A 14,112-nucleotide genomic window follows, 5' to 3' on the forward strand; every position below is an offset into this window, starting at 1 on the left:
TGTTTGCAGATGACATGATTGTATATTTAGAAAACCCCATCATCTCAGCCTCAAATCTCCTTAAGCTGATAAGCAACTTCAGCAAAGTCTCAGGATACAAAATCAATGTGCAAAAATCACAAGAATTCCTATACACCAATAACAGAGAACCAAATCATGAGTGAACTCCCATTCACAATTGCTACAAAGAGAATACAATACCTAGGAATCCAACTTACAAGGGATGTGAAGGACCTCTTCAAGGAGAACTTCAAACCACTGTTCAACGAAATAAAAGAGGACACAAACAAATGGAAGAACACTCCATGCTCATGGATAGGAAGAATCAATATCATGAAAATGGCCATACTGCCCAATGTAATTTATAGATTCAATGCCATCCCCATCAAGCTACCAATGACTTTCTTCACAGAATTGAAAAAATCTACTTTAAAGTTCATATGGAACCAAAAAAGGACCCGCATTGCCAAGACAATCCTAAGCCAAAAGAACAAAGCTGGAGGCATCACGCTACCTGACTTCAAACTATACTACAAGGCTATAGTAACCAAAACAGCATGGTACTGGTACCAAAACAGATATATAGACTAATGGAACAGACCAGAGCCCTCAGAAATAATACCATACATCTACAACCATCTGATCTTTGACAAACCTGAAAAAAACAAGAAATGGGGAAAGGATTCGCTATTTAATAAATGATGCTGGGAAAACTGGCTAGCCATATGTAGAAGGCTGAAACTGGACCCCTTCCTTACATCTTATACAAAAATTAATTCAAGATGGATTAAAGACTTAAATGTTAGACTTAAAACCATAAAAACCCTAGAAGAAAACCTAGGCAATACCATTCAGGACATAGGCATGGGCAAGGACTTCATGTCTAAAACACCAAAAGCAATGGCAACAAAAGCCAAAATTGACAAATGGGATCTAATTAAACTAAAGAGCTTCCGCACAGCTAAAGAAACTACCATCAGAGGGTTGGGCATGGTGGCTCACGCTTGTAATCCCAGCACTTTGGGAGGCCGAGGTGGGTGGATCACGAGGTCAGGAGATCGAGACCATGGTGAAACCCCGTCTCTACTAAAAATACAAAAAATTAGCCGGGCGTGGTGGCGGGCACCTGTAGTCCCAGCTACTCGGAGAGGCAAAAAAAAAAAAAAAAAAAAAAAAAAATGCCATCAGATGAAAGGCAACACTGAAGGGAGAAAATTTTGCAAATACTCATCTAGGGGAACTTAAACAAATTTACAAGAAAAAAACAAACAACCCCATCAAAAAGTGGGCAAAGTATATGAACAGACACTTCTCAAAAGAAGACATTTATGCAGCCAACAGACAGATGAAAAAAATGCTCGTCATCACTAGCCATCAGAGAAATGCAAATCAAAACCACAATGAGATACCATCTCACACCAGTTAGAATGGCCATCATTAAAAAGTCAGGCAACAACAGGTACTGGAGAGGATGTGGAGAAATAGGAACACTTTTACACTGTTGGTGGGACTGTAAACTAGTTCAACCATTGTGGAAGTCAGTGTGGTTAGTCCTCAAGGATCTAGAACTAGAAATACCATTTGACCCAGCCATCCCATTACTGGGTATATACCCAAAGGATTATAAATCATGCTGCTATAAAGACACATGCACGTGTATGTTTATTGCAGCACTATTCACAATAGCAAAGACTTGAAACCAACCCAAATGTCCATCAATGATAGACTGGATTAAGAAAATGTGGCACATATACACCATGGAATACTATGCAGCCATTAAAAAGGATGAGTTCATGTCCTTTGTAGGGACATGGATGAAGCTGGAAACCATCATTCTCAGCAAACTATCACAAGGACAAAAAACCAAACACTGCATGTTCTCACTCATAGGTGGGAATTGAACAATGAGAACACTTGGAAACAGGAAGGGGAACATCACACACTGGGGCCTGTCATGGGGTGGGGGGAGAGGGGAGGGATAGCATTAGATAGCAACCCTAGAACTTAAAGTATAATAATAAAATAAAATAAATAAATATAATAATAAAATAAAAAATTAAAAAATATACATAGAAAAATAGGAATGCTTCTACAGTGTTGTTGGGAGTATAAATTAGTTCCACCATTGTGGAAGACATTGTGGCGATTCCTCAAGGATCTAGAACCAGAAATACCATTTGACCAAGCAATCCCATTTCTGGGTATGCATCCAAAGGATTATAAATCATTCTACTATAAAGACACATGCATATGTATGTTTATTGAAGCACTATTCACTATAGCAAAGACTTGGAACCAACCCAAATGCCCACCAATGATAGACCGGATAACGAAAATGTAGCACATATACACCATGGAATAATACTGTGCAGCTATTAAAAAAGACAAGTTCATGTCCTTTGCAGGGACGTGGATGAAGCTGGAAACCGTCATTCTCAGCAAACTAACACAGGAACAGAAAACCAAACACTGCATATTCTCACTCATAATTGGGAATCGAACAATGAGAACACATGGACATAGGGAGGGGAACATCACACACCATGGCCTGTTGGGGGTTGTGGGGGTTCGGAGCCTAGGGGAGGGATAGCATTAGGAGAAATATCTAATGTAGATGACGGGTTGATGGGTGCAGCAAACCACCATGTTACGTGTATAACTATGTAATAAACCTGTGCATTTTGCACATGTATTCCAAAACTAAAAGTATAATAAACTATACATAAATATATATAATTATATATATTTCACATATATATATATGTGTGTGTGTGTGAAAAAAACCCACAAAATAATACCACAAGCTGCTAGGAATAGTTAATATAGTGTCCTGCATCTTAATAATTCTTGAAGTACAATACCATATAAGAAATATTGCAAATAATGTTGAACCTGAAAACTCAAGCAAAGCTTAAACTATAAGTAATATTTTAAAAGGCAAAATATATGTCATATATTTCATATTTCCATTAATAATGATTAAATTTGAAACTTTCTAATACTTTAGTTATAATGGTATAAAACAGTGGTCTTTTTTTGTTATTGGGTTTTTTTAAATTTTTCTTTCTTTTTTTTTCTTTATTATACTTTAAGTTTTAGAGTACATGTGCACAATGTGCAGGATTGTTACATATGTATCCATGTGCCATGTTGATTTCCTGCACCCATTAACTCGTCATTTAGCATTAGGTATATCTCCTAATGCTATCCCTCCCCCCTCACCCCACCCCACAACAGTCCCCGGAGTGTGATGTTCCCCTTCCTGTGTCCATGAGTTCTCATTGTTCAATTCCCATCTATGAGTGAGAACATGCAGTGTTTGGTTTTTTGTCCTTGCGATAGTTTACTGAGAATGATGGTTTCCAGTTTCATCCATGTCCCTACGAAGGACACAAACTCATCATTTTTTATGGCTGCATAGTATTCCATGGTGTATATGTGCCACATTTTCTTAATCCAGTCTATTGTTGTTGGACATTTGGGTTGGTTCCAACTCTTTGCTATTGTGAATAGTGCCGCAATAAACATACTTTTTTTATTATTACACTTTAAGTTCTAGGGTACATGTGCACAACATGCAGGTTTGTTACATATGTATACATGTGCCATGTTGGTTTGCTGAACCCATTAACTCGTCATTTACATTAGATATATCTCCTAATGCTATCCTTCTCCAATCCCCCCACCCCATGACAGGCCCTGGTGTGTGATATTCCCTTTCCTGGGTCCAAGTGTTCTCATTGTTCAATTCCCACCTGTGAGTGAGAACATGTGGTGTTTGGTTTTCTGCCCTTGGGATAGTTTGCTGAGAATGATGGTTTCCAGCTTCATCCATGTCCCTACAAAGGACAGGAACTCATCAGTTTTTATGACTGCATAGTATTCCATGGTGTATATGTGCCACATTTTCTGAATCCAGTCTATCACTGATGGACATTTGGGTTGGTTCCAAGTCTTTACTATTGTGAATAGTGCCGCAATAAACATACGTGTGTGTCTTTTTAGCAGCATGATTTATAATCCTTTGGGTATATACCCAGTAATGGGATGGCTGGGTCAAACGGTATTTCTAGTTCTAGATCCTTGAGGACTGGCCACACTGTCTTCCACAATGGTTGAACTAGTTTACAGTCCCACCAACGCGTAAAAGTGTTCCTATTTCTCCACATCCTCTCCAGTACCTGTTGCTTCCTGACTTTTTAATGATTGCCATTCTAACTGGTGTGAGATGGTATCTTACTGTGGTTTTGATTTGCATTTCTCTGATGGCCAGTGATGATGAGCATTTTTTCATGTGTCTGTTGGCTGCATAAATGTCTTCTTTTGAGAAGTGTCTGTTCATATCCTTCACCCACTTTTTGATGGGGTTGTTTTATTTTTTCTTGTAAATTTGTTTAAGTTCTTTGTAGATTCTGGATATTAGCCCTTTGTCAGATGAATAGGTTGCAAAAATTTTCTCCCATTCTGTAGGTTGCCTGTTTACTCTGATGGTAGTTTCTTTTGCTGTGCAGAAGCTCTTTAGTTTAATTAGATCCCATTTGTCAATTTTGGCTTTTGTTGCCATTGCTTTTGGTGTTTTAGACATGAAGTCCTTGCCCATGCCTATGTCCTGAATGGTATCGCCTAGGTTTTCTTCTAGGATTTTTATGGTTTGAGGTCTAACATTTAAGTCTTTAATCCATCTTGAATTAATTTTTGTATAAAGTGTAAGGAAGGGATCCAGTCTCAGCTTTCTACATATGGCTAGCCAGTTTTCCCAGCATCATTTATTAAATAGCGAATCCTTTCCCTATTTCTTGTTTTTGTCAGGTTTGTCAAAGATCAGATGATTGTAGATGTGTGGTGTTAATTCTGAGGGCTCTGTTCAAACAGTGCTCATTTTTATCAGTTAATGCATAGTAGGCTAAAAAAATATTTATATATAGATAAAATAACAGGTTAAAAATGAGCATAATTTTGTACTATTAAAATTTTAAAAGAGCAGTTATAAACAAACATTCAGTATACCTATGATACCAAGAAAACATTATAAAATGATCACATTATTAATATAAACTAGGATTATTTAATTTGAATTAAAATAAATTTAATGTTTAGGCAAGATTTATTATGGTAATTCTCAATGAGTGTATTGCCACTAATTATTATTCCCAAGTAAAAGGAACTTGATGATGTACAGGATATGGCCACTTTTGTTTTTTTTGAGACAGAGTCTCACTCTGTTGCCCAGGCTGAAGTGTAGTGGCACCATCTTCACTCACTGCAACCTCCACCTCCTGGGCTCAAAGGATTCTTGTGCCTCAGCCTCCCAAGTAGCTGGGATTACAGGCACGTGCCACCATGCCCAGCTAATTTTTTGTGTGTTTCTAGTAAAGGCAGGGTTTTGACATGTTTCCCAGGCTCGTCTCGATCTCCTGACCTCAGATGATCCACCTGCCTTAGCCTCCCAAAGTGCTGGGGTTACAGGCGTGAGGCAGGCCACCCAGCCTGATATGGCTACTTTAAACACAAAATAATATTTTACTAAATATTGTTATTTTTTGTATTTTTCAACACCTTAAAATTTAGTACTTTTTATTACATTAATATACATAACTTTATCTTTCGAACAAACTGTAATCTTCCGACTTCACAATGTAAGATCTTAAAGTACAGACACTTGGTTATGTATTTAAGTCTTTCACATGCAATATTAATGGGCACATCACTTCTGCTTAATAAATCCTGCTACTTGTAATATGCATGGCCAGAAGTCCTTTACTGTTAAAATTAAAGTGTATAATACTTGTCTAAATGTTCATTAAGAATCCTGAAATAATTAACACTTGTAATTTACAATTTTATAATAATCATCAGAGATATGTCTACAAGACAAAAAGTCAATTATGTTAATACGGAGGATTCAGTTGTATTTATAATTATGTAAAACTTTAAACAATATGTTAACATTAAAAATCATCTGCATTTTTTTGTCTCTGCTTCGTATCCCTCTTTCCCTAAAGAAAAAATGCATACCTGTTTTTGCAGGTCTTGTATTCTACTTTAAGAATTGGTTTACAAGATTCAGATTTTCTTCCTTCTCTTTGACTTTTTCCTAAGGAAAAAAAAGATTTAGTTGAATCTAATTTAAATTATATTCATCTGTAAGAATTAAAAAATTTGACTAAAGGAATTTAAAGATAAAGGAATAATAATGTAATTATATGTTTGTCATCACAGGATAAACTTATATCTATGAATCCTAATATTTTTGTTGAATTTGTAAACAATCTTTAGAGTTGCAATAATTGTCTGCTATATAATTCATAAAATTACCTGTACAATTATATAACTTTTATCACTTTACATCCTTCACATATAAATCTAATTTCATGTGGAGTTATTTTAATTATTTAATGTTGAAGACAAAATAAGTTTAGAATTGAAGACCACACATGCATACTTATCTACATAATGAAATGTATTACTATTGCTATGGTTTGAACGTGTCCCTCAAAATTCATATATTGGAAACTTAATCCCCAATGCAACAGTATTGAGAATGAGACTTTTAAGAGGTGATTAGGACATGGGGGCTTTGCCCTCACGGATGAATTAATACAGTTATTGTGAGAGTGGGTTGGTTATCATGGGAGTGGTTTTCTGATGAAAGGATTAGCTCAGCCCCCTTCCCTCTCTTCCACATCCTTCAACATGTGATACCTTCCACCATGTTATAACACAGTAAGAAGTCCCTCATCAGATGTTGCCCCTCAATCTTGGACTTTCCAGCCTCCAGAATCATAAGCCAAATAAACCTCTATTGTTTATACATCGCGTAGTGTGTAGTATTCTGTTACAGCAGCATGAAACAGACTAGGACAACAATGACAATCCATACTAGGATCAATATTTTATCTATAATACATGCAAACTCCTTCATGATTTTTAAAAATCATTTTAATGATGTATTCATTTTGCATAAAACAAAAATGATAATTTCTTACAGGGGATGGGTTATTCTGTTTAGACTCTGTAAGATTTTGAATAAAGGATCAAAAAGAGAAGGAAATAGAAGTGAAGCTACTTCTGCACATAACATGCTTATCTTCCTAGTTATGCTTTCAGTTTAATTCTATGTCTCATTTTGGTTAAATTGGCATGTGTTCTGAAATGCAATATTTGTTTCTTTTTTATTTTCAGTAAGTACCCTTATTTATTCTTGTATTACCACAGTTGTTTATCTATTACATAGATATCTATGTAATACATTGTTTATCTATTACATAGATATCTATGTAATACATTATCTATTACATAGATATCTATGTAATACATTATCTATTACATAGATATCTATGTAATACATTATCTATTACATAGATATCTATGTAATACATTGTTTATCTATTACATAGATATCTATGTAATACATTGTTTATCTATTACATAGATATCTATGTAATACATTGTTTATCTATTACATAGATATCTATGTAATACATTGTTTATCTATTACATAGATATCTATGTAATACATTGTTTATCTATTACATAGATATCTATGTAATGCATTGTTTATCTATTACATATCTATTACATAGAAGTTTACATGCATATAGCTTTAAATTTTCAGATTAGCTTCAGAATAACATAAGCAAATCCAAATAGGATATCAAGATAGCTTTATTCAACTTGTTTAAAGGGCAAGGAATTAACAAAAAACAAATCAATATCTGCTGCTTGGCATGCTTTCTGAAATTGCCTTTTCTTTATTTTACCCTATGTTGACTAAAGAAGAAACAAATAATAAAATATTGACCATAATCATTCACACTGCACAAAAATATACATATCTCTCCCATATGTAAGATAGAATTGCTGACATTATATTTAGATGATGATGCCTTAGAAAGAGAAAACTTTTGCTCAGGGACTTGTCTGAACAATAGTCTTTTTTTTTCTTTGAGACAGAGTCTCGCTCTGTCACCCAGGCTGGAGTGCAGTGGTGCAATCTTGGCTCATTACAACCTCCGCCTCCTGGGTTCAAGTGATTCTCCTGCCTCAGCCTCCCGAGTAGCTGGAACTATAGGTGTGTGCCCCCATGCCCGGCTAACTTTTTGTATTTTTAGTAGAGACAGAATTTCACAGTGTTAGCCAGGATGGTCTCAATCTCCTGACCTCGTGATCCACCTGTTCTCAGCCTCCCAAAGTGCTGGGATTACAGGCATGAGCCACCAAGCCCAGCGCTGAACAATAGTCTTAAGATTGAGAAATAGATGGTTGGAGATTACTGGCTTTGGTAATGACGTGGGAATAGAGAGAAATAAAAAAAGTGATACAGCCAGGGGAGAGATCCACTCCCCTTAGTTTATATGTCTTTTCCATCCAGCACTTCACTAAATTGTCAAACCATTAATTAAACAAAACAGTATATTTGCAGTTGTTTGTATATATTAAAGCATTTTTAATCAATGTACATCAGAGTCATCAATTGATTTCAGTGGGAAAGAATAATTATACAATTACTTGTTAACGTTTTCCTTCAATTTCCAACTCTACCAATTTATTCTTAGGAGAGAATTTTTGTGCTTTGATTATATTTATTGACTGTCAGTAATTGAAACATGATTAAATGTCATGTTGTGTATAACAACATTATCAACAATTACATTTCTTACTATTCCTAACATTCAGAGTAGTGTACCAAGTGTTATGGTATTAAAAAACTAAATTCCAGAGGCTTAAAATTCACTGTATTAAAAAATAAGTAAAAATGACAATATGAAGTACTATAATGAAATGAGTGATAAGCATAAAGTGCTGTAGAGGTTGAGATTAAAACTGGTTTTATTGACAGGCCAATTTGACTAGATTAAAAGATCTGTGAAGGGAAATAGGTGAAATAATGTTAATGAAGTACAAAATAGCCAATCAATGGCAATCTCTAAACTTATTTGCAGTATAGACAATGGAGAGTTATGAGAAGCTTTCAAGTTAGGGAGTGACGAGTGTAAAGCAATGTTTCAAAAATATTAATGTGACTTCATTTAATAGAGCAATTTTGAGGGTGTAAGAGACTGATGCTAGAAGAACACAGAGATTATTGCAATAGCACAGAAAAAAACAGAAAAAAAGAATGAAGGAGTATGAACAATCTCAAAGAAATGTGGAATACCATTAATCACAAGAATATACATAATGGAAATAGAAGAAAAGGAAAGAAAGGAATACAAACATTTTTTAAAATAATGGTTGAAAACTTTCCTAAATTTGATGAAAAACATTATCTGTGCTTTAAGAAGTTCAATAAACTCCAAGTAGGATAAAGAAATCTCTATTCAGACACATCCCAGTAGACATGCTTAAAAGAAAAAAAAACACCTTGAAAGCGGTGTGTACGAAAGAACCCTATTAAGATTAACTGCTAACTTTTAGAAACAATGGAGGCTGAAAGGCAATGGAATGTGATATGACATATTTAACATAGTAGAAGAAAAAAAATCTGCCAACCAAGAGTCTTATGTTGAGCAAAACTCTTTCAAAAATAAAGATGAAATAAAGATAATTTCCAGATAAACAAAAACTGAGAGAATTTGTTGATAACAGAGCTATCTTACAAAAAAATACTAAAAAAAGGCCTTCAGGCTGAAAGAAAGTGAGCCCAGCAAGTAATTTAAGTCTACACAAAGAACAGAGTACCAGTAAAGGTAACTAGGTAGATAATTACAATGGCATAATTACATATTTATTCTCCAACCACCTCTTAACTGACTTAAAAATCAATTATATAAAACAATATGTATATAATTGTATTGTGAGATCTGTATATATATTTGCCAATAACAACAAAAAGGAGGTGGGTGAGACAAAGCTATATTGGAATGAGGAGAAGATACCAGTTGGTAATTTGAATCTACAGCAACAAATGAAGAAAACCAAAAATGATAAGCAAAAACGTCAATGTAACAGATTCTATGAATATATACTTGATCTACATTTTTGTCAACATCCTTAAAAGACATAAAATTATATAAGATTTAATAATAATTTAAATCAAACATGTATTATTGGATTTGCAGCACATATAGATATAACATGTATAACAAAAAATTGGACAAAAAAAGGAGAAGAAGAGCTGAGCACAATGGCTGATGTCTGTAATCCCAGCAATTTGGGAGGCCAAGGTGGGTGGATCACCTGAGATCAGGAGTTCGAGAACAGCCTGGCCAACATGGTGAAACCCCATCTCTACCAAAAATACAAAAATTAGCCAGGTGTGGTGGCACGTGCCTGTAATCTCAGCTACTTGGGAGTCTGAGGCACGAGAATCCCTTGAACCCAGGAGGGGGCCAATATTCATCATTCTTAAAGAAAATAATTTTCAAATGAGAATTTCATATCCAGCCAAGCTAAGCTTAATAAGCCCATAAATAAAATGCTTTCCAGACAAGGCAAATGTTGAGGGATATTGTCACCACCAGGCCTGCCTTACAAGAGCTCCTGAAGGAAGCACTAAACATTGAAAAAAAAAAAAGAACAGTACTGGCCACTGCAAAAACATACAAAAATATAAAGACCAATGACACTATGAAGAAACTGCATCAACTAATGTACAAAATAACCAGCTAGCATCATAATGATAGGATCAAATTCACACATAACAATACTAACTTTTAATGTAAATGGGCTAAAGTCTCCAATTAAAGACAAGACAGGCAAATTGGATAAAGAATCAAGACCCATCGATGTGCTGCATCAGGAGACCCATCTCACATGTAAAGACACACTTAGGCTTAAAATAAAAAGATGGAGGAATATTTACCAAGCAAATGGAAAGCAAGAAAATAGCAGGGGTTGCAATCCTAGTCTCTGATAAAACAGACTTTAAACCAACAAAGATCAAAAAAGGAAAAGAGGGGCATTACATAATGGTAAAGGGATCAATGCAACAAGTAGAGCTAACTATCCTAAACATATATGAACCCAATACAGTAGCATCCACATACTGGGATATGAGCCAATATCCCACCCAGAATCATAAGACAAGTTCTTAGAGACCTACAGAGAGACTTGGACTCCCGCATAGTAATAGTGGGAGAATTTCACACCCCACTATCAATATGAGACAGATCAACAAGACAGAAAATTAACAAGGATATTCAGGACTTGAACTCGGCCCTGGACCAAGAGGACCTAATAGACATCTGCAGAACTCTCCACCACAAATAAACAAAATATACATTCTTCTCAGTGCCACATAACACTTATTCTAAAATCGACCACATAATTGGAAACAAAACATTCCTCAGCAAATGTAAATGAATAGAAATAATAACAAACAGTCTTTCAGACCACAGTGCAATCAAATCAGAACTCAAGATTAAGAAACTCACTCAAAACCACACAACTAATGGAAATTGAATAACCTGCTCCTGAATGACTACTGGGTAAATAACAAAATTAAGGCAGAAATAAACAAGTTATTTGAAACCAATGAGAACAAAGAGAGAGACAATGAACCCAGAATCTCTGGGACACAGCTAAAGCAGTGTTAAGAGCAGAATTTATAGCACTAAATGCCTACATCAGAAAGCAAGAAAGATAAAAAATCAACACACTAACATCACAATGAAAAAAAACTAGAGAAGAAAGAGCAAACAAATTCAAAAGCTAGCAGAAGACAAGAAATAACTAAGATCAGAGTGGAACTGAAGGAGACAGAGACATGAAAAACCCTTCAAAAAATCAATGAATCCAGGACCTGGTTTTTTGAAAAGATTAACAAAATAGACTGCTAGCTAGACTAATGAAGAAGAAAAGAGAGAAGAATCAAATAGACGCAATAAGAAATGATAAAGGGGATATCACCACTGATCCCACAGAAATACAAACTACCACCAGAGAATACTATTAGCACCTCTATGCAAATAAACTAGAAAATCTGGAAGAAATGGGTAAATTCCTGGACACATACACCCTCCCAAGACTAAAACAGGAAGAAGTTAAATCCTGGAATGTACCAATAACAAGCTCTGAAATTGAGGCAGTAATTAATAGCCTACCAAATAAAAAAGTCGAAGAACGGATGGATTCACAGCCAAATTCTACCAGAGGTACAAAGAGGAGCTGGAACCCTTCCTTCTGAAACTATTCCAAAAAAAGAAAAAGAGGGACTCCTCCCTAACTCATTTTGTGAGGCCAGCATCATCCTGATACCAAAACCTGGCAGAGACACAACAAAAAAAGAAAATTTCAGGCCAATATCCCTGATGAACATCAATATGAAAATCTTCAATAAAATATTGGCAGACCAAATCCAGCAGCACATCAAAAAGCTTACCCACCATGATCAAGTCGACTTCACCCCTGAGATGCAAGGCTAGTTCAACATACACAAGTCAATAAACATAATCCATCACATAAACAGAACGAATGACAAAAACCACATGATTATCTCAATAGATGCAGAAAAGGCCTTTGATCAAATTCAACATCCCTTCATGCTAAAAACTCTCAATAAACTAGGTATTGATAGAACATATGTAAAAATAATAAAAGCTATTTATGACAAACCCACAGCCAATATCACACTGAATGTGCAAAAGCTGGAAGCATTCCCTTTGAAAACTGGCACAAGACAAGGATGCGGTCTCTCACCACTCCTATTTAACATAGTATTAGAAGTTCTGGCCAGGGCAATCAGGCAAGAGAAAGAAATGAAATGTATTCAGTTAGGAAAAGAGGAAGTCATATTGTCTCTGTTTGCAGATGACATGATTGTATATTTAGAAAACCCCATTGTCTCAGCCCAAAATCTCCTTAAGCTGATAAGCAACTTCGGCAGAGTCTCAAGATACAAAATCAGTGTGCAAAAATCACAAGCATTCCTATACATTGATAATAGACAAGTGGGGAAGGGATTCCCTATTTAATAAATGGTGCTGGGAAAACTGGCTAGCCATATGCAGAAAACAGAAACTGGACCTCCTCCTTACACCTTATACAAAAATTAGCTCAATAAGAATTAAAGACTTAAATGTAAGATCTAAACCCATAAAAATCCTAGAAGAAAACCTAGGCAATACCATTCAGGACATAGGCATGGACAAAGACTTCATGACTAAAACATCAAAAGCAATGGCGACAAAAGCCAAAATTGACATATGGGATCTAATCAAACTTATGAGCTTCTGCACAGCAAAAGAAACTATCATCAGAGTGATAGGCAACCTACAGAATGGGAGAAAATTTTTACAAGCTATCCATCTGACAAAGGTCTAATATCCAGAACCTACAAGGAACTTAAACAAATTTACAAGAAAAAAAACCCATCAAAAAGTGGGAGAAGGATATGAACAGATACTTCTCAAAAGACATTTATGCAGCTAAGAAAGATATGAAAAAAGGTTCATCATCGCTGGTCATTAGAGAAATGTAAATCAAAACCACAATGAGATACCATCTCATGCCAGTTAGAATGGCTATTAAAGAGTCAGGAAAGAACAGACGCTGGTGAGTCTGTGAAGAAATAGAAATGCTTTTACACTGTTGGTGGCAGTGTAAATTACTTCAATCAATGTGGAAGACAGGGTGATGGTTCCTCGAGGATCTAGAACCAGAAACACCATTTGACCCAGCAATCCCACTTCTGGGTATATATCCAAAGGATTATAAATCATTCTACTATAAAGACACATGTATGCATATGTTTATTGCAGCACTATTCACAATAGCAAAAACTTGGAACCAACCCAAATGTCCATCAATGATAGACTGGATTAGGAAAATGCCGCACATATACACCATGGAATACTATGCGGCCATAAAATAGAATGAGTTATGTCCTTTGCCAGGACATAGATGAAGCTGGAAGCCATCATTCTCAGCAAACTTACACAGGAACAGAAAACCAAATTCTCACTCATAATTGGGAGTTGAACAATGAGAACACATGGACCCAGGGAGGGGAACATCAAATACTGGGGCATGCTGTGGGGTAGGGTGTAAGGGGAGGGAGAGTATTAGGACAAATACCTAATGCATGCGGGGCTTAAAACCTAGATGAATGGATTGGAGGGTGGAGCCAAGATGGCCGAATAGGAACAGCTCCGGTCTCCAGCTCCCAGCCCC

At 35.7% G+C, this 14,112-nt stretch overlaps 1 protein-coding gene across 5 annotated transcripts in view; it reads right to left on the reverse strand.

The window, feature by feature from the left end:
* Window positions 1–14,112, reverse strand: part of STXBP5L (syntaxin binding protein 5L) — a 562,981-nt gene that overhangs the window by 263,664 nt on the left and 285,205 nt on the right. For all 5 annotated transcript variants that reach the window (XM_032150070.2, XM_032150069.2, XM_058437438.1 and 2 more), the window contains exon 10: window positions 6,016–6,094. In XM_032150070.2, the coding sequence (XP_032005961.1) occupies window positions 6,016–6,094 (79 nt within the window). The remainder of the gene's footprint in view (window positions 1–6,015; window positions 6,095–14,112) is intronic.

The sequence above is a fragment of the Hylobates moloch genome, unplaced genomic scaffold (assembly GCF_009828535.3).
Source record: "Hylobates moloch isolate HMO894 unplaced genomic scaffold, HMol_V3 SCAFFOLD_4, whole genome shotgun sequence".
NCBI classification, from domain to species: Eukaryota; Metazoa; Chordata; class Mammalia; order Primates; family Hylobatidae; genus Hylobates; species Hylobates moloch.